At 40.9% G+C, this 26,546-nt stretch overlaps 2 protein-coding genes and 1 pseudogene across 4 annotated transcripts in view; 2 read left to right on the forward strand and 1 right to left on the reverse strand.

Annotated features, from left to right (window-relative positions):
- The window catches only part of fzr1a (fizzy/cell division cycle 20 related 1a), a 51,121-nt gene extending 31,697 nt beyond the window's left edge, over positions 1-19,424 (reverse strand). For 2 of the 3 annotated variants that reach the window (XR_013495543.1, XM_078198402.1), the window contains exons 1-4: positions 19,182-19,424; positions 14,339-14,440; positions 6,535-6,660; positions 902-965 (exon numbers count right to left, since the gene is read on the reverse strand). Coding sequence is in view for 2 of the 3 variants with exons in the window: in XM_078198402.1 (XP_078054528.1) it covers positions 902-965; positions 6,535-6,660; positions 14,339-14,407 (259 nt within the window). In the remaining variant the exon portion in view is untranslated. Of the gene's footprint in view, positions 1-901; positions 966-6,534; positions 6,661-14,338; positions 14,441-19,176 lie in introns of all 3 variants that reach the window. The other variant, XM_078198403.1, reaches the window with a different exon arrangement.
- LOC144479742 (dynamin-like GTPase OPA1, mitochondrial pseudogene) lies at positions 3,301-5,002 on the forward strand (annotated as a pseudogene).
- A 55-nt stretch (positions 19,425-19,479) lies between the features above and the next one.
- Positions 19,480-25,272, forward strand: LOC144479743 (uncharacterized). The gene is made up of 2 exons (XM_078198776.1): positions 19,480-19,908; positions 23,692-25,272. Exons 1-2 carry the CDS (start codon positions 19,747-19,749, stop codon positions 24,805-24,807), a joined length of 1,278 nt encoding a protein of 425 aa, XP_078054902.1. The 5' UTR covers positions 19,480-19,746; the 3' UTR covers positions 24,808-25,272.
- Positions 25,273-26,546: the final 1,274 nt, after the last annotated feature.

Here is a 26,546-nt window from a genome sequence, read left to right on the forward strand (position 1 = left end):
GTTTGGGGGCAATAGTTCTTATATCTCTCAGCTGAGGTTGTTAGCTAACCCACTCAACTACTACTGTTAACTCATATCTGTTTAATTTTTTTTTTCTTTTTCAAATATGCAACCATTTCTTTTTTAAAGTCCATTATGAATTCTGCCTCCTCCCAATATTTCTCAACAACCCGTGATATACATTGTTTGATAACTACACCCTCTTGGGGATGATGAGCCTGTTTTATTTAAATCCCAAGTTTAAGATGTTACAATTTAATATCTTATGCATCTCGCATTTCAAACATTGAAAAATAACAAAGATTGAATGTTTTGCAAGAGTGGAGAGCACAAAGACGCAGTGAAAAACTTCTAATACAATATGTAGAAATTAAAGACACATTTGCCTTTATTTTTATGATTAAAAAGGATTGTAATCCACTATTTGGTAAATAGTGAGACTCTTCCCTCCCAAGGACCTGGGTGTATTTTGTTTGTATTTAGTACCATTTACTGAAGTTGGTGAAGGAACAATGGAGGTAAACTTGGGTCATCTATGTTAATGTGAACTGTTAAGATTTTGGTCTCTCTAACTACCCAGAAAAGTGAATGATGATCTCCTCGAAGTGCAAGGTGAAGGGCGGAGAATGAAGAGGGAAGATGACGAATAGACAGAGGCAATACTACTCCACTCCCATTCCTATAATTACCTTTAAAAAATTATTTGCCCTACTTTCCAAACCCAACTGTGAAATAAATTAATTTCCACACTATTCAATTTTTTAAACCTTTGTTCCAATTTTCCTTACAGCTGAACATAACTGGAAAAACTACCTTTTCTGAATGTGCAATAATTGTAAACTTAAGTTTACTGGACTTGCATAAGACATAATTAAAATAACTAGAACAGTATGTACTGAACCTTTGCCATTGTCAGAGGTTGCATCTTTTGCTTTTCTGTTTTGACTGGGGGATTTTTCATTTTCCTAGAAGAGACAAAAACCAATATACATGTTTAATATATGTATTCAATGGTCAATCAACGCAGGTCATTTATGCAGCACCATCTTAGAAATGGTCAACAAATCTATTTATGAATGGTGATATTTGCAGGTTGTGTTTTCTCTGCTACAGGCCAATAATCTCAGTTTCCTGGCTGCTGGTCTAATCATAAAAAAAATCTTGAAAAGTAATAATTGCTCTTTAAAACAAAAAATTTGGTTCATCAATTAAGACAATGATCATCAATTATTTCAAAGAATTTGAAAAAATCTGCTAAGTTAATTTAAGAAATAAAAATCACCATAACAAGATTCAAGTCACATTTTATATTAGATGGTTTAATAGATGTCAAACAGTTTATTTTGCTAATATCCAAGTTGCATTTTGGCTCTGAAAAAAAACTAGAAATTTCAGCTTCGGATTTTGAGAATATTTTTCAAGAGGACAGAACCATATAGCACTTCTCAAAGAAAAAAAAACACCCACAATTCAAGGATTAATCAAATATTAGATCTTATGGCACCAACTTACATTTATATAGCACCTTAAATGCAACAAAATAGCCCAAGGCACTTCATGTGACACTAGACTGCATAGAGATATTGGGGCCAATAGCTTAGTCAGAAAGTAGTCTTCAATAGGATTAAAGAGTGGAAGATAAGTTTATGGAGAGAATTAAAGAACTTATGGCCTTGGCAGAAGTGATTAAAGGTCAGAATTGGAGGTGCTCTGCTTGGTACAGCAAAAGTATCTTAGCTCATGTGTAGGTTATCAGAATGCAAAATATACAGATCTCAGACTTGGCATAATTTTATACCCTAATAAGATAGGATCTACTTGCAACAATCTCCGAGTTTTTAAAGATATGAGACATTTGCAACTTAGTAACTGCTAATGTCATCTCATCTCATCAGATGACTATTTAATTGGTTTATTAAACAACGGTATTAATATATAAACATTGCCTCTAGCGTGTATTTCATCAGCCACATTATCATCATAGAAATCATAGAAACCCTACAGTGCAGAAGGAGGCCATTCGGCCCATCGAGTCTGCACCGACCACAATCCCACCCAGGCCCTACCCCCACATATTTTACCCACTAATCCCTCTAACCTATGCATCCCAGGACTCTAAGGGGCAATTTTTTTTTTTTAACCTGGCCAATCAACCTAACCTGCACATCTTTGGACTGTGGGAGGAAACCGGAGCACCCGGAGGAAACCCACGCAGTCACGAGGAGAATGTGCAAACTCCACACAGACAGTGACCCGAGCCGGGAATTGAACCTGGGACCCTGGAGCTGTGAAGCAGCAGTGCTAACCACTGTGCTACCGTGCCGCCCATTATGCTACAAATATAAAACTATCATATGGAAATAACAAGTCACTTAATACCCCAAACTTACAAGCATTTTTAAACTGCACAAAAATTAAACCTTGATTAAGCCAAGGACCATTCCTTTATACTTAATTATATTTTGCAGCCTGAACAAAAGATACATTGTACATTATATAGTGTACACGACTTCTGTCCTTACTATTTGCAATTACCTCAGATGATCTGCTGCGTTACATAAAGTCTCATTGAAACAAAAAACAAAAGGCAATTGTTGTAGCAGAAATTCCACTATGAAAAGTTTCTGGAATACTTGTTAAAAAATGTGGGCTAATAATCTCAGCAACACAAGAGCTATGAGGCCCATCTACAGTTTGGGACACCTACTTGTTCAGACAATCGTGCACACAAACTACACTGCACATGACCTTTTACCTTATTCATAAATATTTAAGGATCAACATAATGTGACCACAGCAAAAAACACTTCTAAGCACAAGCAAATTTCCACGCTAAGAATCCATCTTTTAAAACAGGCTGATCGCTGAACATTTCAACTATGTCCTTGTTCATTTCCCCAATCTGTCCACTATCACCCAGGGCCAATTTTACCAAAACTTCGCACCCAAAATCGCGGTAAAGTTGGGCGTCAGGCCTATACCGCGACCTGCACCCGATTCAGAGCAGATCACGGCTTTACCAACACCCGATTCGGGTACGGCTCTGGCCCGCGCCCGAATCGGGCAGCCCAACAATTTAAATGCATTAGCATGCATTTAAATCGACTGAATGAGCCGCGCACTCAACTCTACCACCAAATCCCACTTTATCATCTTCTGGTCCGTTCTGGACCCGTGCTGTAAGCGACCTGCAGAATAAAAGTCCGAAGTGGATTTCTATTCTGCAGGGGAACCTCCGAAGCCCATCCTCCTCGACCATCCTTCGCGGACCCCCCCGCTAACCACCCCCGCAGATAATGAATGGTACTGGTCGATCTTCCTGGTGTTATCAGCACTGTAACATCAGGAATGGCTGCCGACACCAAGGATATAATTTTTAGCATAAGCAAGGCTTACATGCAGAACCCTAATGCCATTATCCTTTGTATCCAAGATGGTTCAGTAGATGCTGAACGCAGTATTGTAAATGACTGGGTGAGCCAGATGGACCCACAACGCAGAAGGACCATCTTTGTGTTGACCAAAGTGGATCTAGCTGAGAAAAACCTAGCCAGTCCAAGTCGGATTCAACAAATTGTGGACGGCAAGTTGTTTCCAATAAAGGCTTTGGGTTACTTTGCAGTTGTTACCGGTAGAGGCAACACCAATGAAGGTATTGATTCCATAAAAGATTATGAAGGAGAGTTCTTTCAGAGTTCAAAATTGTTGAAGACAGGGATGCTGAAAGGACATAAAGTGGCAACTAAGAACTTGAGCCTAGCAGTTTCAGACTGTTTCTGGAAGATGGTGCGCGAGTCTGTGGAACAACAGGCTGATGCATTTAAAGCTACTCGCTTCAACCTTGAAACTGAATGGAAGAACAACTATCCTCGGCTGAGGGAACTCGACAGGAATGAACTATACGAGAAGGCAAAGAATGAAATTCTGGATGAAGTGATCAGCTTAAGTCAGGTTACTCCAAAACACTGGGAAGAGATTCTACAAAGGAAACTGTGGGAAAGAGTCTCTACACATGTGACAGAGAATATTTACCTTCCTGCTGCCCAGTCTGTGAATTCAGGCACATTCAATACCACAGTGGACATCAAGCTCAAGCAGTGGACTGACAAACAGTTGCCTCACAAAGCAGTACAGGGTTGCTTGGGGAACCTTGGAGGATGAATTTGCTCGATTTATGTCAGAGCACAAAGGGAAGGACCATGATTATATCTTTGACAAACTAAAACATGCTGTTAAAGATGAAAGTATAAAATGTCACAGATGGGATGAGCAGGCTGAAGACAGTCTGAGAGTCATCCAGCACAATGCTTTAGAAGATCGTTCCATATCTGACAAACAGCAGTGGGATGCAGCTATCCATTTCCTGGAAGAAACCTTGCAAACCCGTCTTCGAGATACTGAATCTGTAATTCGTGATATGGTGGGGCCAGATTGGCAAGAAAGGTGGTTCTACTGGAAATCACGGTCTCCAGAACAGCATATTCGAAATGAAACCAAAACCGAACTGAAACGGCTGCTAAAAATCAATGAGGAACATACAGCTTATCTTGCTAACGATGAAGTTACAACAGTTCGTAAAAACCTGGAGGCCAAAAATGTAGATGTGGACACCATTCTGATTAAAGGTACTTGGCACCAAGTTTACCAAAAACACTTCCTAAAGAAATCGTTGAACCATTGTAATCTTTGCAGAAGAGGTTTCCACTATTACCAAAGGCATTTTGTAGATTCTGAGCTTGAATGCAATAACGTTATCCTGTTCTGGCGCATTCAGCGAACGCTAACTATTACAGCAAACACACTCTGCCAACAGCTAACAAATACTGAAGTGAGACGCCTCGAAAAGAATGTGAAAGTAGTGGAGGATTTTGCTGAAGACAATGCTAAAAAAATTCAACTGTTGACAGGAAGGTGAGTTCAACTAGCAGAGGACCTCAAAAGGGTTCGTGAAATTCAACCGAAGTTAGAAGTATTCATTGAAGCTCTTCATCAAGAAAAATAACACTGTCTCTCGTCACACACTGCCATACATGCCTCCTTCCTCCCCCCCTCTCTGCTGTTTTTTTCTTTGACGCCCGGGCGCGCTGCTTCTGATTTCTTTTTGAACTGCGCATGCGCAGTTCAGAGCTCCGATCAATCCGGCAGCGCTAAGCCCCGCCCACTGCACGGGTTGGACTGGAGCCGGCAAAAAGCGTATGGGGGCACTGGAAAGAGGATTCCAGGCTCGGGTCTGTATTACAACCAGATTTGGCACTTAGACTCAAAATGGTAAAATCAGGCCCTCAGTGTCCATTTCTCCTCTGGATCCTTTCCCACAAAGGATTGAAGTTTTAACTTCCTGACTGCGCCAAATAGAGAAGAATGCTAAGAAAATGATAGCCATTCATTGGCACACCTGCTGCAAGCATTGGTTTAGCATTGCTCTTCCCCTAGGCAAGGGTAGAAAAATTGAGATTTGCAGTATGAACAACAATGTCTCTTCTCCTCCTCCCACACAACTGAAGAGTTTGATGGCATGGGCTCCCACACAAATGGAACTATTTGAAGGGCTGATGGAATGGGGAGAGGGATCATGCTACATGAATGCACTTTCTTCCAGTAAATGTACATTTCATGTAGTGAAACCCATCTCTTTCTACATCCCCTCACCAGGACATATTTTGTTCATGCGACAGGGGTCCCCCACATAGTTGCTTCTCTCCAGGAGGGGCTGACGCTATTTAAGTGCAATCAAGCACTTAACTGGCCGGTGTTAGACCTCCCACACAATCAAGGCTCCAATAGGGCAGAAATCTCACCCCCAAGAGTTGTTGACCAGAGGTCAGCAGTCTCCATTGCCAGCGGTGCCACCAGGAGCAGTGCCTGCTGCTTTTAACTCTCTGAAGCCTTCACCAGTGACCATTGCTGGGTTCCTAGAGACAGATGAATGGGGCAGGATGGGGGTTATGCACACGTGAGATTAAATGCAAGGGCAGATTGTGCCCAGTGCCAGGTTTCTCACTCAGTCACCAAATGCCTGTAAACATTATGAGTCATTACAAAGTTATAGGCAAACGTGATAAGAGTTTGCCATGCAAATTCCATCCACTACCTGGGAAATGAAATAAGGTGGTAAATAACATACAAATTCTGGCAATTCACCCCAAATTTAGTTAGTCTACCTGCATTCAAAAGAAAGGTCCAGGCACTGCAGTACATGCTACTTCGCTAAATGATTATTTTTAATCCAAATAACCTACAGAAACCTGAAATTCCATTTGAATCCATATTACATATCAGTGAGTGGCAAGTTAAGGATTAGATGATGCTTTGTTACTTCACAAAATATTGTTGGCAGTGTAGTCATGGCAAGTAGAATATAACTAACTTAATTTGTCACCCCAAACATTATATGGGCTATGCTGAAGAATATGGGTCCTCTTTAAAGCAAACTTTTAAAGCAAGCATTTAAGGTCATTTTAATTTAATTCTGAATGTCTGAATAGTTTCCCCCCAAAATGCCTACATCACTAAATGTTTTCAACAACAACATACATTAATTCTGTGAAAGTTTATACTCCAGTTTGCTGCTGCTCTTGAAGGAATAAACCGGTCTCCACTTTTGCTTGGCGATGACACTGGTGAATTTGAAGGCGTTAATGTTCTTCTAACTTCTGATATCTGAACAAAATCCAGAAATGGAGAATGGTGTTAAATTAACATTAAAAATACAAAATCTGTAATAAAGTTAGAGCACAGCAGTATTAACCTATTCCATAGGTTCCATAACCTATTCCATAGGTCTGATCTTGCAGCATTAGTTTCTATTAGGATTCTTGAGTTTCAGTTTAGAAATAAAAACAACTGCAATACTAGACATCTGAAGTAAAAGAGTGCAAGAGAGATTAGTTTGATACATTTTCCTTGTACTATGAACTTCAGCTACTGCATTTTATAAATGTTTGAGAGAGCTTTTGGTGAGCAAAGAGTTTGTTGGGTTGGGTTCTAATGGAAGATGACAGCTTACATCCATTACGTTAGAAACTGAGCTCCCAGTCATTCGAAGCTTTTGAGAAAATGGGCCCCGCATTTAAATCACAAAGTAATACAGCGCGGAAAAGCTGCTTCGGCCCATCAAGTGTGCACCCACAGTAATTCCCTCTAAGATTGTACTCATCCGATTTTCCAGCACTTGGCCCATATCCTTGAATATGATGATGCTTCAAGTGCTCATCCAAATATTATAAGGTTTCCAGCCTCTACTACCTCCCAGGCAATGCATTCCAGATTCCCACCACCCTTTGAAGTGAAAAATAATTTTCTCAAAACCCTTCTGAATCTCCTGCCCTTTATGCTAAAACCATGTCCTCTCACGATTGACACTCCCCAACCATTATGGAAGTAGGATCATTGATGAAGCAGCTGAAGATGGTTGGGTCTATGACATTACCTGGAGCAACTCCTGCATTTATGTCCTGGAACTGAGACGATTGACCTCCAACAATGACAACCATCTTCCAACCAGCAGAGAGTTCCACCTTTCCCAATACAGTTTTGCTAGGGCTCCTTGATGCCACACTCGGTCAAATGTTGCCTTGATGTCAAGGGCAGTTCCTCTCACCTCACCCTTGTAGTTTTTTATTCATTCATTCATTGGACATGGGCATTGCTGGCTGGCCAGCATTTATTGCCTATCCCTAGTTGCCTTTTAGAAGGTGGTGGTGAGCTGCCTTCTTGAATCGCTGCAGTTCAGTTGTTTTGTACATGTTTGAACAAAGGTTGTACTGAGGTTAGAAGCTGAGTGACTCTAGTGGAACCTAAACTGAGCTTCAGTGGCCAAGTTCTGCTAAGCATGTGCCGCTTGATAGCACAGTTGTTGACCCCTTCCGTCACTTTACTGTTCGCGAGAAGACTGATCAGGTGGTAATTGGTCAAGTTGGATTTATCCTGCTTTGTGTACACAGAACATACCTAGCAAATTTCCACATTGCCAAGTAAATGCCAGTGTTATAGCTGTACTTGAACAGCTTGCCTAGGGGCACAGCAAGTTCTGGAGCACAAGTACTATTGCTGGAATATTGTCAGGGCCCACAGCGTTGCAGTTTCCAGTATCTTTGGCTGTTTCTTGGTATATGTGGCCTGAATCAAATTGACCACAAGACTGGCACCTGTGCTGCTGGGGACCTCAGGAGGAGGCCGAGATGGATCATCCACTTGGCACTTCTGGCTGGATTGTTGCAAACGCTTCAGCCTTATCTTGTGCATTGATGTACAATTTAACAATAAAAGACAGGAAAAAGATTATTTGAAATGACTCAGCTGTGTGCATTGTATTACTAAACTGTGATTGTAATTGTATTACCAAAGAATAATTTGGACTCTAACCCACCTGCATGACTTAGACTTTGAAACTTATAGTTTAGGATGTAGCTATTATGTATTGACGGTGCATTGATCATATTGAAGGTGTTATGACTGGCGTGAGTCAATTGCTTTCACCAAAGATGGGTAAAATAAATCCTGGCTACTGGAGCTAAAGAGGAATAAAAATAGCTCACTGAAATAATCCAACATTCAGTTGTGCAGGTTCACAGAAGAAAGAAAATTGAAAGTAAAAAAGACAGAGAAAGAAGTTAGCCCAGATCAGAACTAGCGTCGATCTCTGTCCAAGCTATGATAGTAAAGGCTATGTGTAAATTGTAAACTACTGCCTACTAGTTAAGTGTTGTTTTATTATTCAATAAATCCTCATGCGTTACACCGAAATTACGTCTGCCAACTTCCCGTCTCATCAAGAAATCGAATAAACATTCAAGTAACTCACAAGGTCTTGAAAATATATAATAGGCCAAAATTCGTTGAGGAAAGAGGTTCATATTTCACCTGTATTAACAGAAAAAGGGCCTTGTACACAAAAAATGAAGTATCTCTTCTTCCCATTCTTGCAGATACTGACTGACAGGTCTTACTCCATGTGTTATCATATATCCAAACTGATCTCCTACAAGGCATAAATAATCAGATCACTGTTCAAATACATATCAAAAGTATGACGAAATTATTTTTAATGATGATTTGATGGACTCAGGATTTCTACTCATGATATTTCTTTGGAAAGATTTGTGTGCTCCTTTTGCAGATGACATGATGTTGCTGCCGCTCACCTCTGATGAGGTTCACTTTACTTAACATCTTGAAAAAAGATTTTGCCGTTGTGATATGCTGGCAGATCCCCCTAGCCGCAGTATTCTGCCTTCATATAGCTCAAGAAGAAAGTTCAAGGTATTTTTTGGAAAATAAAAGTTATTTGTCTCATTATTGATTTATATTGGTTCATGGATCCTCAATAGATGCCAACTTCTGCCTGGTCACAGTCCATCAGGATGGGTGCACACTTCTTAACTTAAAGGGTGCAAGTCAAATTGTCAACCTGACTCCCAAATGCTCCATTTACTATGTATCCACTTTAATTGATTCCTCGGCTGTAACAAACAGATTAAATTTAATACAATTTTATGATAACATAGACAACTGAAGTGAAAATCTCTACTCTTGTTCATATTCCAATCTCTTTTACATCGGTCCTATTCATCATTCTGATGTAGTTCCAATGATAGAGTTCATTGTTTACCCAAAGAACAAGTCCAGGACTCCACATCACAAGTACAAGTGCCCTGTGTTTCTCTATTTTTCATTTTATAGATATATCAAAAGTTCTTTGACAGAGTCTCCATAATATTTCCTGTGAAAATTAAGGATCAGTCAAGAGAACTTCTTCAATTTTCAAACTTCAGTTGAGCAGTGGTCAAATGGTCAAGTATTTCTTAGTCACTTTACCATCAAATTTCAATGCTAGCACTTTGCTATACCAACTATTAAGTTTTTCATTAATACTTTTAGCTATTTTTACTAAATTTATTAAGGTCATAATAAACTGTCAAAAATGCTGTGATCGAACACAATTTTGCTTATATTAAGCTGTGGCATAAAGTAGTTCTAAGTACTTTTAAAAAAAGGTTTATGCACATCATTTATAGATAAAGCCAGCTTTACTTTGAATTAACATATACATAACTAGATGTGTAGGTTAGAGCGATTAGCAGGCTAAATATGTGGGGTTGCGGGAGTGGGGCCTGGGTGGGATTGTTGTCGGTGTAGATTCGATGGGCCGGGTGGCCTCTTTCTGCACTGTAGGGATTCAATAGATTCTTATCCATTCTGACTTTTTACCTTAGACTTGAACTTAACGTCTTGTGCGGATTTTTCTCAGATGCTGTTGGAAAGCTAGGTACAATGTATTGTAGAGTTTTTCACCGTCTACTTGGGTTGCGACCACTTCAAACCAAGGACGTTGGTCAAGAAGGATCCTTCCCTTTCTAAAGCTCTCTGCTGTTTGCAATGCTGCGTAGATATTCCTCAGGTTTACTACTGAACGTTCCACTATTTTCCACAATGTTTGGAAGAGTAATGGGTCCATCGTTGCTGTCACCCCTCCAACACTTTTATTAATTTGTGCCACCACAGCAGCATGTTTTCAGTCCACTAGATCCTCCCTTCATACCGCACATCTCTGGGAACTTAGTTGATTTTTGAACCCTTTTAGCCTTCTTAGAACATTGATGTTATTCATACCAAAATCATTAATTTTGCTTTGATCATCTCTGGTTGGGGATATTACTTGTCGTCCCTTGTGAATAAAGAGAAGGTAAAAGAAGTATATTTGATTAATTTAAATTTATTGGCTACCTATTTCAATTGAAATCATGCACACGCAAACATCTCTCTGTTTCTATTCCTTTTTTATATTGCTGCGTAATTTGAGCCGCTGAAACAGAGGAGCGGTAGGCCATTCAGCCCTACCAGCTTGATCTTCACCTCAGCTTGATTTTTCTTCATTTGATCCATTGTCCTTGGTATCTACTGCCTAATATATATATATCTGTGACCTTGGCGTGTCAATTGATTCAACAATCATGGGCTGTAGTGATTAAGTGACTGGAGTAGTAATCCAGAGAACAGATTTTCAAATATCCCTTCATTCTCATCTTGAGAATTCGGAGTTAGATTTTTTTTGAAACATCTGGAAATTTGCAGTCTCAAGGTGACCATGAAGTTCTCTGACTGGTTTGCTGGTATCCTCAAGGAAAGAAAGCGCCACCAGGTCTGACCAATATGTGACTCCAGTTTTGCACTAACAGGTTGACACATCTTTAAGGGATTCATGAAGAAGGCCCACTTCAGGGCAACTAGAGATGGACAATGAATGTCAACTTTACCAGTGATGCTCACAGCCCACAAGTAACCTTTTTTCTACAAAATCACGAGATAGAGTAAAATTACGAGAAATAGGAAGGGTCGAGAGCTTCAAGTTTTTAGGTGTCCAGATCACCAACAATCTGCCCTGGTCCCCCCATGCCAACAGTATAGTTAAGAAAGCCCATCAACGTCTCTACTTTCTCAGAAGACGAAGGAAATTTGGCATGTCAGCTATGACCCTCTCCAACTTTTACAGATACAACCAGAAAGAATGCTTTCAATGGTATATCACAGCTTGCTATGGCTCCTGCTCTGCCCAAGACTGCAAGAAACTACAAAAGATCATGAATGTAGCCCAGTCCATCACACAAGCCAGGCTCCCATCCATTGACACTGTCTACACTTCCCACTGTCTCGCAAAAGCAGCCAGCATAATTAAGGACCCCATGCACCCTGGACATTCTCTCTTCCACATTCTTTTGTCCGGAAAAAGATACAAAAGTCTGAGGTCACGTACCAACCGACTCGAGGACAGATTCTTCCCTGCTGCCATCAGACTTTTGAATGGACCTACCTCACATTAAGTTGACCTGTCTCTACACCCTAGCTATGACTGTAACACTACATTCTGCACTCTCTCTTCTCCTCTAGAATGGTATGCTTCATCTGTATAACATGCAAGAAACAATACTTTTCACTGTATACTAATACATGTGACAATAAGTCAAATCAAAACTTCAATTTTTTGACTTTGGGAAACGTGCTTCCTAACTACACTCCTGAATGGCCTAGCTCTAATTTTAAGATTGTGCTTCCTTGTTCCATTGCCCCAGTATTTCCATCCAACCTTGATTTTAAAATTCTTATCCTTTGCTTTCAAATTCCTCCATAGCGTTGCATCTCCCTCTAACTTTTTTCAGTGCTGCAACCCACTAAAATCGCTGTGCTCCTCTAATCCTGGGCTCATGAACTTTGATTTCAGCGGCCATCCCTTTAGCTGCCGGGGCCAATAAAGTCTAGAATCTCCTCCTTAAGCCTCTGCATCTCCAGTTCTCTCTCCGCTTTTAAGACACTGCTTAAAATCTACCTCTTCAACCAAGTTTTTGGTTTTCTGTCCAAATAACCCCAAGTGAGGCTCCGAGTCAATTTTGTAAAGTGTCCTTGGACATTGGTAAGGCCACACTTGGAATACTGTGTGCAATTCTAGTCACCCTATTATAGAAAGGATATTATTAAACTAGAAAGAGTGCAGAAAAGATTTATTAGGATGCTACTGGGACTTGATGGATTGAGTTATAAGGAGAGGCTGAATAGACTGGGACTTTTTTCTCTGGAGCGTAGGAGGCCTTATAGAGGTCTATAAAATAATGAGGGGCATGTAGATAGTCAATAACTTTTCCCAAAGGTAGGGGAGTCTAAAACTAGAGGGTATAGGTTTAAGGTGAGAGGGGAGAGATACAAAAGTGTCCAGAGGGGCATTTTTTTTCACACAGAGGGTGGTGAGTGTCTGGAACAAGCTGCCAGAGGTCGTAGTAGAGGCAGGTACAATTTTATCTTTTAAAAATGATTTAGATAGTTACATGGGTACGATGGGTAAAGAGGGATATGGGCCAAATGTGGGCAATTGGGATTAGCTTAGGGGCTTTAAAAAAAAAGGGTGACATGGACAAGTTGGGCCGAATGGCCTGTTTCCATGCTGTAAACCTCTATGACTCTATCTATGACTCTATGTTACTATGTTAGGGACAGTAAGAGTTTTACCAACGCTAGGTTGGAGTCCAACAGGTTTATTTGGTAGCAAATGCCATTAGCTACCAAATAAACCTGTCGGACTTTAACCTGGTGTTGTTAAAACTCTAACTGTGTTTACCCCAGTCCAACGTCGGCATCTCCACACTATGTTAAAGACACATGGCCAATGGTGGAGTCATGAAAATTGGATGAGCAAGAGGCCAGAATTGTGGAATTGGATCAACAAGTGGCTAGAATTGGAGAGCAGAGATCTTGCAGGGTCTGTACGGCTATATCTTGTTGGGGATAGGGAGGAATGAGGCTGTGGTGGGAGTTGTGGATATTTTAAAATGAAGCTGCTGCCAGATAGGGAACTCCGTGTAGGTCGGTGAGCAGTGACAGCAGCAGCTTGCATTTATATACTGCCTTTTAAGACTTATCTAGATAGCCACATGAACGGAGTGGGAATGGAGGGATACAAAAGAATGGTCTAGTTTGGACCAGGGAGCGGCGCGGGCTTGGAGGGCCGAAGGGCCTGTTCCTGTGCTGTATTGTTCTTTTTGATACAGTAAAATATTCCAAAGTGCTTCACACAAGTGTTAGCAAACAAAATATTTTTTCACAGAATTGATGGGTGTAATGTCCTAACTATGTTAGGGGTTGTGGGTCTTAAACAAAAAGACCCAAAAAGTCCGAAGATGTGCGGGTTAGGTTGATTGGCCATGCTAAAAATTGCCCCTTAGTGTCCTGAGATGCGTAGGTTAGAGGGATGAGTGGGTAAAATATGTAGGGATATGGGGTAGGGCCTGGGTGGGATTGTGGTCGGTGCAGACTCGATGGGCCGAATGGCCTCTTTCTGCGCTGTAAGGTTCTATGATTCTATAACTAAAATAAGGGCAATGCCAAGTGCGGTTGACAGTTTTGAGTTTGTGTCAATACACATCTAAAAAATAATTTCCACCTATGTAATATTGATCATCAATTCAACGCGTTCATCAAGATTTTAGCAAAGTGCAACGGCCGACGTGAAATTATCATACGATGTTAACTTGAAATGTGAGAAACACTCAATAGTATGAATTTTGTCTTGCAAAGCTCAGGTTGTATTTGGAGTGAGCATTTTGATTGAGAACAAAAAAAGCTGAGTGCATGATGAAGTTAGACACCAGGATTCCACATTTCCTGATTCAACTTGAGATGACAACACCAGAGGTTGATGAACTGGAGGCTGGACATTTGGAGGTGCTGAGGTTCAGGACAGCCGCGGTTTCACTGACATTTTACTGGATGAAATGTTGGTACACCCAGAAAGACACAGCAAGCCAGAGAAAAGTAAATCAAACTAAAACACTAAATGAAACTTAGCACTTACACAAGGGACCATGTTTTCATTCTGTACATTAATTTGTCGTAAAAGTCGTCGTTCATAGTCCTGATCCATAGTTAAGCGGGTTGAACTTTAGTGAGGCTTAATCTGGAGTCAGTTCCAAAACCAGGAAAGAAAGAAACAACATTGAAGTGTAAACATTAATACGCTGTGCAACTTTCACATTGGTAGTAGCTATGATAAATATACAATACAAAACAATTCATTAATTGGAATACAAATAAATTACTTGCAGGACATTTTGAATCAGAACATTGACACACTACACTTTTGGAACTGGTGGTACAGAATGAGCTTGATTGTTCATCTGATATGATATTAGTGTATCTGGAGGAAAGGGATTCTGGTAACACCTGAAAGCCAATGTCCAAGATTCCAACCTATAATGCAAATGTTTCCATAAAGAAACAAATTTTTAAAAGTGTCTTCATGTTTTTGAAGAGAGATCTTATTATGACAGCATCAAGCTAATCACGTTAATATCAATAACTTGCACTTATATTTTTGCTCGAATGTATAAAGCTTTCAAAACCACTGCCCAGAGGGACAGTATGGTGGAGTAAAACTAAATAGGAATTGATAGGGTTACAAACATTGCGCCATGAAGGAGAGATTAGGGTATGAACATATGAATTAGAAGGAATAGGTTGAAAAGATGGACTTGGAAAAAGCTTTTTCTTTTAAAAAAGGAAAAATTAGATGTTCCACATGGTCAAAGTTGGAAGTACAAGAGGCGATACATGGAATTTAGAAGTGTTCATCATCTAATCAATATCAGGAAAGGTTGGCATTGGGGAACAATGCTTTACATAATTGCGATTTTAGCACTTTGTCAGGAGTGTGATGAAAGCTTAAGCTTGATTTTTCAGAATAGTGCAAAAAAAAAAGAACTTTGGTTTGGCATTACCAACCCCACTAATTATGATTATCACAAAATGTGAGGTTTAGTAGTAGAAAAAAAGCGTAATTCATAATTTATTTCACACTTCACCACACAAGGTTCCTGAATTGATTTGAATAGAATAGCACTCAACACACTTGTTAAACCTAAAAGATAAAGCAGTACTATCAACTCTCACTTCATCCAAGGTTGAAAGCCAGAAGAATCTCCTTCACTGCTGCATTCAGCCCAGGAGGTTTCATCATTCAGATGAGATCAAAATGTTAAATCGCTGCTGTTTAGGTGGACATAGAAGATTCCATCACACCATGTGAGCACAGGGAAGTTCTCCTGGCATTCTGGCTACCATTTATGCTTCAAACACCATTAATGTCTTAGGTTTCATCACTGAGAGTCTACTTTTTTTAAACTGGTGGTCGAATCTGCTTAGATGCAAACAGCAACAACACTTACAAAAACAAATTTAGGGGCTGGAAAATGCTTTGGTCCCATAGATGTCGCCCACTAATTAAATCCTGAATATTGTAAGCTTGTATAATTAACAAATCAGTACAAACTCACGACGTGAAGATAATTTTATACATCCAAAACTCTGCAGGACCACCCTGGTCATGTCCCACTCTTTCCACACACAACAATAAACTACCAAGTTTTCAAAGCCCTAACCCACATCACGTTATTCTATTTGTGCAATTTTCTCTTCCACTAATCTGAACCTGCGCCCTCCAGTCCTCTCTTGCGATTAATCTTGCCCATGTCTGCTTTAGAAGACCCAAAGCTTCAGTTTTTTCAGCGTCTGCTTGGGGTGGCACGGTGGCTAGCACTGCTGCATCACAGCTCCAGGGACCTGGGTTTGGTTCCTGGCTTGGGTCACTGTGTGTGTGGAGTTTGCACGTTCTCCCCATGTCTGCGTGGGTTTCCTCCGGGTGCTCCGGTTTCCTTCCGCAGTCCAAAGATGTGCAGGTTAGGTGCATTGGCCATGCTAAATTGCCTCTTAGTTTAGAGGGTTATATTTAGATTGGCAGGTTAAATATATGGGGTTACTGGGATAGGGCCTAGGTAGATTGTTGTCGATGCAGACTCGATGGGCTGAATGGCCTCTTATGGTTTCTATGATTCTATGCTTGAACATCTTCCAAAAACACTATGCCTTACTCCCTACGTTCAAGAGACCCCTAAAAGCAAACCACTTCATCCCATGTAATAAGTATTCTTAAAAAGTTTAACTTCACAAAAAACAATATATAAAACATTGTTTTGTTCTTCTCACACCATGCATTTTACAAATTCAAATGGACAGCAAGATTTGCCTCATTTATGAAAATGACTAGTATAAATCAGTATTATGGTATCCCATCTATGAAGATAAGAAAGTAAACATTCTCTGCAACAAAATCCATTCTCCTGCATATAAATATTTACGCAAAAAGTTAAGTAGCTTGCAATTTTTAGAAATTACATGCTGATAACATTTTGTTCATGCATTTGTCATAAGATGTATTGAACAGACACAGAAAATATACAATTGGGAACAACTGGAAGGTAACAATGAGCAAATATAACAAAGTAGGCTGTTCTGAACTCCAGGAAAGTATTTTCATGCTGAACTGACTGATTACATAACACCAAATGTAGTTGAAAAGGTAGAAGGTAACAATCAGACTGAAGAAAGGACTGGAATAAGGCATGGTCACATTACAGAGAGATGGTAGGTGGTATTCTCAGTAAGAAGTTTAACAACACCAGGTTAAAGTCCAACAGGTTTATTTGGTAGCAAAAGCCACACAAGCTTTCGGCGCTCTCAGCCCCTTCTTCAGGTGAGTGGGAATTCTGTTCACAAACAGAGCTTATAAAAAAGGAGTATTCTTGCCAGATAACGTCTACCATGACAATTCATTTCACCTTGTTTAGAACAGTAAAACCAGAGGACATGGTCTGCATTTGAAGGAAGACAAATTCAAAACTAATTTGCAGAAATAATATTTCAATGAGAAAGTGATTAATCTATGGAACAGGTTGCCCAGCGATATAGTGGAAGACATTAGTATTAACTCACTGAAATGCACAGATAGATTTCTGACATTTTGGGATGCAACTCATGAATGAGTTGAGCCATGACGTGTGGCAAGTGTAATTTGCTTAGGAGGAATAAATGACTTTAACCTATGATTCCTAATGCAGGGGTTCCTTCACATCATGCCTGCTATAGATCAGTCAAGAGATTGATTGCTAGGATTATTTAGCTCCATTATCATGGCACTATGCAACTGCCAGGATGGTAGAAGACAAAAGTATGTGAACCTTGGTCTTTCTATCTCTACCCATTCTGATGTTTGCAACTGAAAAGCCCTGATGCTGGCAACTGTCACTTGTAGTGAAAGCAATTTCCTCCTTTAAGACACTTGTTGAAACCCATCGCTTTGGCCAAGATTTTGGCTATTCGACCCAATATCTCCTTCAGTGGCTCGGTGTCATATTTTGCTTTACAATGGTCTTGTGAAGCACCTTGGGATGTGTTATTATACTTGTATAGTCCTTTTAATGCAAGTTTCCTATTGGCACAGAATTCTGTCTATTTGATGACGATGGGCATTGAAGGATTGTTAACTTTAGTTCATCCGTTCTCTCCAGATGCTGCCTGATACGCTTCCGGCGCTTTCTTTTTCATTTACCGACATTTGCAGTTTTGTTTTTCATTCATGAAAAGGTAGTATAGCAGTATGGGAAAAAAACAATGGAACTAATAGAAGAGCAAATATATACCCTGGATCATAGGATCCCCACAATACAGAGGAGGCCATTCGGTCCATCAAGCTTGCATCGACCACAATCCCACCCAAGCTCTATTCCTGTAACCCCACACATTTACCCTAATTCCCCTGACACTAGGGTTAATTTAGCACAGCCAATCAACCTAACCCGCACATTTTTGGACTGTGGGAGGGAAACCAGAGCAAACCCACGCAGACACAGAGAATGTGCAAACTCCACACAGACAGTGACCAGAGGTCAGAATTGAACCTGGGTCCCTGGCACTGAGGTAGCAGTGCTAACCACTGCGCCACCCATCTAAACCAATACAAGGGCATTAGCCAGTCAGTGATCTCAGTACTGTCTGTAGAAAATGTATGTGCACAAATTGACTGCTGCATGTGTACATAACAAGCTATAGTATTTCAAAATTAGTATTTCACCTTAGTTGTGAAAGGGGTTGGGCCATCATATTTCTGATACATTCAAATGAAATCGAGACAACTTTTGATAAATAGACTGGGTACAGACTGAGAAGCATTGTCCACAGCAGTGATTAGCACTGCTGCCTCACAGTGCCAGGGACCTGGGTTCAATTATAGCCTTGGGTCACTGTGTGTGGAGCTTGCATGTTCGCCCCTGTCTGTGTGGGTTTCCTCCAGGTGCTCCAGTTTCCTCCCACAGTCAAAGAATATGCAAGTTAGATGGATTGGCTATGCTAGATGTGTAGGTTAGGGGGATTAGCAGGGTAATTCATAGAATTGCAACAGTGCAGAAGAGGTTACAAGAAAGGACCTGGGTGGGATGCTCTTTCAGAGAGTCGGTGCAGGCTAGATGGGCCAAATGGCCTCCTTCTGCACTGTAGGGATTCTATGACACAGAAAATGCAACTTTGCATCTGCAGTGAAGCCACGTTATCAAAATATAATTAACAGCAATCCCAAATCCTACTCCAAGCGGTTCAAAAGGAGGACTCGAGGCAGCAGGATCTGGGTTGAACAAACCCAAAAGAGCGCAGACGGTGAAGAAACTCATGCTCAGCAGTCCAGTGTACGGGGTGTGGGTGTTTGACCATCAACGCCTCCCCACAGTGAAGGCACCAAGCTGGGCACGGGGACGCCAGCAGTAAGCACAGCACACACAGTGTAAGAGAGAGAGAGAGAAGACTTACTCTACCTGCAATGTCGGACTGTCCAACGGAGAAACCTCGACCAAAACAAAGGGGGCTTCTGGATGAAGAATCGCCCTCACATACTAGCCCGTGCCACGGCTTCTCTCAGCTCAAGTATCCAGACCTTTTCTTCCCCCCCCCCCACTCACCCTAACCCAGCCCTGGGGCTCCGCGACTCCTCGAGCTGTTCAGCCCACAGACAACATGGCAGCCGCACTTCCGGCGCCGGAGCGACCGTTACCCATTGTGACGTCACTGAGATTCAAACCGCCGCCGGAAGTGCGGCCGTTGCCATGGCAACGCGGGGCGGGGGGGTCACCATGGTTACCTCATCACCCTAAACGAAGCGGGTTTAAGATCGAATAAACTTTCCAACGCCCCGGTCATATATATATATATATTTTTTTTTTGTTCCTAAATCTAAAGAGGCAGGTTTGGTGCCGGGAGTCCGGTTCCAGTTGCTGGTGGTGGGTGTGTGTTTCGGCCCCAGGCCCCAAGCGGCGGCGGGGGGGGTGAAGCTGAGGACCCCCCCCCCACCACCCACCACCACCACTTCCCAGGTCAGTCAACATGGCGGAGGAGACGGTGCTGCCAATGATGTTCCTACTCCTGTTTCTCTTCATGAAACGCCGCGCCGACTACGAGAGTGCGGGCGTGGAGAGGAGGAACGACGCGCAGAGGAGGCTGAGATTGAGGCAGTATTTCCAGCAGCGCCAGAGGAAAATGATCTTGGTAAATGGGAGAGAGGGAAAGGGAAATTAGAGAAAACAACAACAACAACAAACGTGCGCGGGTCACACAAAAGGCAAAAAACTTTCACTCGTCTTTGGCCCCCTAACTCCTGAAAGCAGTGGGTCTCCAATGAACAGGAGAAGAACCACTCAAAGCTTGTTCTTGCTCCCTTATCTTGTTCACCCATAGCTGGAGTTTGTAATCCCATTCAGAACCACAATATAAAAGCGAGTGACTTGGCGGGTGGACGGACGCGTTTTCCTTTTTGTTTTGGATCCAGTTACTTAAGAAAGGGGAGTCTCAAATTAGACCATCGATACGATTTAAATAGCGTCAGGTATGAAACACATGGCGACCTATTTTTGAAATACTCCACAATCGTGACTGATATTGAGATGGGCTTTATTAGCTGATCCTAATCAGGTTAGGATTCTTTTTAAGCAGCGGGGTGGTTAGAACATTGGAGTAGCTGACCAGAAAGTGATGGAAGCAAGCACTGCAACAGCTCCCGAATAGGAAAAAGATAAATATTGGATGAGATGTAAGTAAAAGATGCGAAGGAAAGATAGGGGAATGGCACCATGTATGTGTTTCTTTCAGAAAACTGGAATCGGTGTAATGGACCACATAACCTCCTTCTGTACTATAAAATTCAAACCTTCTTTCACAAATATCTGCTCTCCCCCCCCCCCCACCCAGATGTAAAATGTATTGTTTAAATTATTCAGAAACTGGATGGACTGTGGAGGGAGAATAAGTACATAGAGCAACTAGGCTACTCGATTAAGATTAGATCAAGTTTCATTTTCTATGTGCTGATTGGAAGGGTCCTGTTAAATTAAAGTTGGCATATAGGAGCGTGCTTCTTACATTTATTTCAGTTATTTTTGTTGTTCTGTGAGCTATTGTCAGGCTAGAATGTAGAGAACTTAGTGGTGCAGTCAGCTGTAATCTGGAAGTAACTGGTTCTGACATTGGGTGTTTTTTTCATCTCAAAGTTTTAGATGTAAAGTTTCTTCTGAATTTTAGCAGACTACATATGAATACAAAAGCTGAAGAATAACTTAGTTTTCCAACCCCTATTACCAGACAAAAAGTGATTTGATACAGCTATTACCATTTAGGTGTCACAGTGTAGCTTTAAATTAACAACTGAACTGTCAATCTTTCTGTTTATGATTTTCAAAAGTTGAAAAACTAATTATGCATTAAGAAATTATCGAACTTTAAAAGCTAAGCAAAATTGCAGAGGCTTTATTAAACCAGTTTGTATGCCAATCCAGTTTGATTTTTCCCTCTAACCATATTTGAGTGTTGATTGAAACCTCCATATTTACATTTGGGATGGAGTTTGTGCCTGTAAGAAATTAACTTTCATACCAAAGTTTAATCCCCTTAATTGTAAATTTCTGGGTGGAAACAGTAGTGGGAACTTGTGTATGGAGTCAGTAGAGATAGGCGAGGTGATGAATGAATACTTTTCTTCAGTGTTCACCAAGGAGAGGGGCCATGTTTTTGAGGAAGAGAAGGTGTTACAGGCTAATAGGCTGGAGGAAATAGATGTTCGGAGGGAGGATGTCTTGGCAGTTTTGAATAAACTGAAGGTCGATAAGTCCCCTGGGCCTGATGAAATGTATCCTAGGATTCTTTGGGAGGCAAGGGATGAGATTGCAGAGCCTTTGGCGTTGATCTTTGGGTCCTCGCTGTCCACGGGGATGGTGCCAGAGGACTGGAGAATGGCGAATGTTGTTCCTCTGTTTAAGAAAGGGAATAGAAATGACCCTGGTAATTATAGACCGGTTAGTCTTACTTCGGTGGTTGGTAAATTGATGGAAAAGGTCCTTAGGGATGGGATTTACGACCATTTAGAAAGATGCGGATTAATCCGAGATAGTCAGCACGGATTCGTGAAGGGCAAGTCGTGCCTCACAAATTTGATAGAATTTTTTGAGGAGGTAACTAAGTGTGTTGATGAAGGTAGGGCAGTTGATGTCATATACATGGATTTTAGTAAGGCGTTTGATAAGGTCCCCCATGGTCGGCTTATGATGAAAGTGAGGAGGTGTGGGATAGAGGGAAAGTTGGCCGATTGGATAGGTAACTGGCTGTCTGATCGAAGACAGAGGGTGGTGGTCGATGGAAAATTTTCGGATTGGAGGCAGGTTGCTAGCGGTGTGCCGCAGGGATCAGTGCTTGGTCCTCTGCTCTTTGTGATTTTTATTAATGACTTAGAGGAGGGGGCTGAAGGGTGGATCAGTAAACTTGCTGATGACACCAAGATTGGTGGAGTAGTGGATGAGGTGGAGGGCTGTTGTAGGCTGCAAAGAGACATAGATAGGATGCAAAGCTGGGCTGAAAAATGGCAAATGGAGTTTAACCCTGATAAATGTGAGGTGATTCATTTTGGTAGGACAAATTTAAATGTGGATTACAGGGTCAAAGGTAGGGTTCTGAAGACTGTGGAGGAACAGAGAGATCTTGGGGTCCATATCCACAGATCTCTAAAGGTTGCCAGTCAAGTGGATAGAGCTGTGAAGAAGGCCTATAGTGTGTTAGCTTTTATTAACAGGGGGTTGGAGTTTAAGAGCCGTGGGGTTATGCTGCAACTGTACAGGACCTTGGTGAGACCACATTTGGAATATTGTGTGCAGTTCTGGTCACCTCACTATAAGAAGGATGTGGAAGCGCTGGAAAGAGTGCAGAGGAGATTTACCAGGATGCTGCCTGGTTTGGAGGGTAGGTCATATGAGGAAAGGTTGAGGGAGCTAGGGCTGTTCTCTCTGGAGCGGAGGAGGCTGAGGGGAGACTTAATAGAGGTGTATAAAATGATGAAGGGGATAGATAGAGTGAACGTTCAAAGACTATTTCCTCGGGTGGATGGAGCTATTACAAGGGGGCATAACTATAGGGTTCGTGGTGGGAGATACAGGACGGATATCAGAGGTAGGTTCTTTACGCAGAGAGTGGTTGGGGTGTGGAATGGACTGCCTGCAGTGATGGTGGAGTCAGACACTTTAGAAACATTTAAGCGGTTATTGGATAGGCACATGGAGCACACCAGGATGATAGGGAGTGGGATAGCTTGATCTTGGTTTCAGATAAAGCTCGGCACAACATCGTGTGCCGAAGGGCCTGTTCTGTGCTGTACTGTTCTATGTTCTATGTTCTAAATGAATGGAGTTCAAGTTTACCCTTGGTTGAGTTTAAGAAAAAACAAATTCTATCACATTCAATTGCAAGCTGGTTAAAAAACCTTTTTAAAAGTTGTATACATCTTCAAGTTCTGCAATGTTTTCTTGAAAGATAAATCTTGTTGATAGGTCCAAATTACAATTTTTCATTTCATGATTCTTTATATTAATAACTTTTTAAACAAAATCTTCAAAATGTGGACAAATGCCTTCAATGAACACACTCTAAACTGTATAGCTTTATTGCATTGTGCACTTAAAATTGTTTTAAATTAGCTCAAGTTGTCCCCCTGGGTCTAATGACCTCATTGTCAGTGATTTAAAGTAAAAGTTATTTATTTTTAGTTATCATGTTAACAAAGTATCCATCCAAGAGGAAATTTTAACTTCGATTTGTGTTACCATATCTAAAGTGTGTCTTTATTTTTTAATACCTGTGCAATGTTCATACACTATGATCGCAGCATGCCTCAGCAGGAAAATGTTGTCAAAGTATATGGCTTTTGTACTATAACCATTAAATAAAAAAATCTTGCAGTATTGCTGAATATTTAAGGAGTATAATTACAACAATATTTTTCTTTGTTTGTAGATGGTGATGGCACGTGGAGGTAGTAGGTGTAACTGTCGGACAAGAATCTGGTGTAAGCCACGAAGTTCAGACTGGTGGGAACGTGTGGTTATGAAGGACTTTCAGCCAAATGATTGGCTGGAAAATTTCAGAATGTCTAAGGAAACATTTTTCCATATCTGTAGCCAGCTGAAACCTATGGTTTCTCGTCGAAATACTCACCTTCGTCCTGCGCTGCCCCTGGAAAAAAGAGTTGCCGTAGCATTTTGGCGACTTGCTACTAATGTGGAATATAGAACTATTAGTCATTTGTTTGGGATAGGCCGATCAACTGTTTGTAAATGTGTAAGAGAAGTATGCCATGCTATTGTGTCTCTCTTAAAGCCTCTGTATCTTAGGATGCCTTCCAATCAAGAATTTGAAACAATAGCCCAAATGTTTGTTCAGAAGTGGGATTTTCCCCAATGTGTTGGTGCCATTGATAGCTGCCACATACCCATCATTGCCCCTCCACAATATCACAAAGATTACCTAAACAAAAAGGGATGGCATTCAGTTGTGTTACAAGGTGTAGTTGATGACACTGGGAATTTCTGGGATGTCTGTACTGGATTTTCTGGGAGTTCTCTTGATACAAAAAATCTGAGGAGTTCTGATCTATGGAGAATGGCTATTGAAGGAAGGTTGTTCCCTGATTGCTCAAAAAATATTCTGAGAACACCAATGAAATACCTACTAATAGGCAGCTCTTCGTATCCGCTACAGGAATGGCTCCTGAAGCCGTACTCTGAAACAGCAAAACTATCACAGCATCAACTGGTGTTTAACTACAGGTTAAGCCAAGCTCACACTGTGATAGATGATGCATTTGGACGACTCAAAGCACGTTGGCAATGTCTTCTCAAGAGGAATGACTGTAGCCTTGAACTGATCCCAACAATGATCACTGCCTGTTGTATTCTTCACAATATCTGTGAAAAACATAATGATGGTTTTAATAATGACTGGCTGGGTGTTCTTGGACAGGAGGAATTTCCTCAGCCAAACCAAATAGTGTCAGATAGAACAGTTGATAGGCAAGCTGAAGAAATTCGCCAAGTATTGTCTACCTACTTTATGGGTCTTAAGGAAAGCTAGATGTTAGCCTTTCAGTTTTAGGTTATGACAGTAGCATTTATAGAAACTGTAAATAATGTATGATTTTTCAACATGATTTTAATCACTGACTAGGAATGTCTTGATATAGTATACTGATATAGTGTAGCAATAAAACACTTATTGTCTCCTTTCTTTTGTAATAATGGTAAAGCCTATTGCATTTGTTACTGTACTAATGCACATTGCAATAAGTTGGTTAAACTTGCAGCAGCTGAAACCTGAACAGCAGCTGAGATTCACCCTTAAGAATGTATTTTGTTTGTGTGCTCAATTCAAGGAGTTCCAATTTCAGTCAAGCGTAGTTTAACAACATCTCTCTGATATTTGTAATTATGCTTTGTGCAAAGTTCTTTAACCAGAAACTTAAAGATTAGAAAATCAAAAAAGCATGTGAATTTTTGGTGAGGATAAAATGAAAAATACAAACTGCATGAATAAACTACCAAAGAAAAAAATGCACAAAACAGATTAGTGAATTTAGTACATAAAATTAAAAACTTTAAAAGCAATTATTAAAGAAAGGTTTAAAAAAATACACTGGAAAGGTAAGAACAAAGTTAGTTTCAGGAAATGTTAAGAATAGGGTTTGCTTTACTTAAACCACCACATTCCAAACTACAACATAAGATCCTGAGGAGTCTTGATGGTGGATGTGGAGAATATGTTTCCCCTTGTGGGAGAATGTAGAACTAGGGACCATCAACCTTTCTTCATACTCCAATGACTATGAACTATGGACGTAGTCCAATGGATTATGAAGAAAGGTTGAACAAACTTGGATTGTTTTCATTGGAGCATCAGAGGATGAGGAGGGGGGGGGGACCTGATAGAGGTTTACAAGATTATGACAGGCTTGGATAGAGTGGATAGTCAGAGTATTTTTCCCAGGATCGAAGGGTCAATTACTTGGGGGCATAGGTTGAGAGTGAGAGAGGGAAAGTTTAAAAGAGATGTAAGGGGCAAGTTTTTCACACAAAGGGTGGTGAATTCCTGGAACATGCTGCTGGAGGAGATGGTGGAAGCAGATTCTATAACAACGTTCAAGAGGCATCTGGATAGATACATGGATCGGCAGGGAATAGAGGGATATGGACCACGTAGAGGCAAGAAAAGGTTAGAGAGGCATCTGTGTTAACACAGACCTGGTGGGCTGAAGGGTCTGTTACTTTGTTGTACTGTTCTTTGTTCTAGGGATCGCTGTTTAAGAAGCAGGGATCACCCATTTAAAATGGAAATGAGGCATTTTTCTTTCTTGGAGGGTTGTGAAACTTTGGAACTCTGAAAGCAGATTCTTTGAATGTTGTTAAGGCATAGATGGATAGATTGGTAAGCAAAGGGGAGACGATGGGGGAGGCAATATAAAATAAAGGGTACTGTTGCGAGGTTTTCTGGAGCTTTGGTATCGTCAAAACTTCAGCCAATACAAAGACTCACGAAAGCCAGTGTCCCGGTTTAAAGTATCTTTATTAACCAATGATCGATGGGAGAATGAACATTGGATTTGTTCAATGCATCACTACAAAATATGGCTTTTAGCATTCCAATACCACTAACGTCACAATGCACAGATTGATCAGTTATACATTTTTCATATCAAATTTTCTTGCCTTCCGTTAGTTATGATCAAATCATCTTCAATATAAATCAATCATTGATAACACGTGTCACATACTTTAGCCAATTGCATTCTACCTTCCGACATCATGGGATTTCATTGG

This window comes from Mustelus asterias, chromosome 26, assembly GCF_964213995.1.
Source record: "Mustelus asterias chromosome 26, sMusAst1.hap1.1, whole genome shotgun sequence".
NCBI classification, from domain to species: Eukaryota; Metazoa; Chordata; class Chondrichthyes; order Carcharhiniformes; family Triakidae; genus Mustelus; species Mustelus asterias.

Excerpts from the sequence above, each read along its gene's own strand:
- LOC144479743 (XM_078198776.1), top strand. The coding sequence starts at position 19,747 with ATGGCGGAGGAGACGGTGCTGCCAATGATGTTCCTACTCCTGTTTCTC. Across the intron at positions 19,909-23,691 it reads GCCAGAGGAAAATGATCTTG|ATGGTGATGGCACGTGGAGG; the intron begins GTAAATGGGAGA and ends CTTTGTTTGTAG.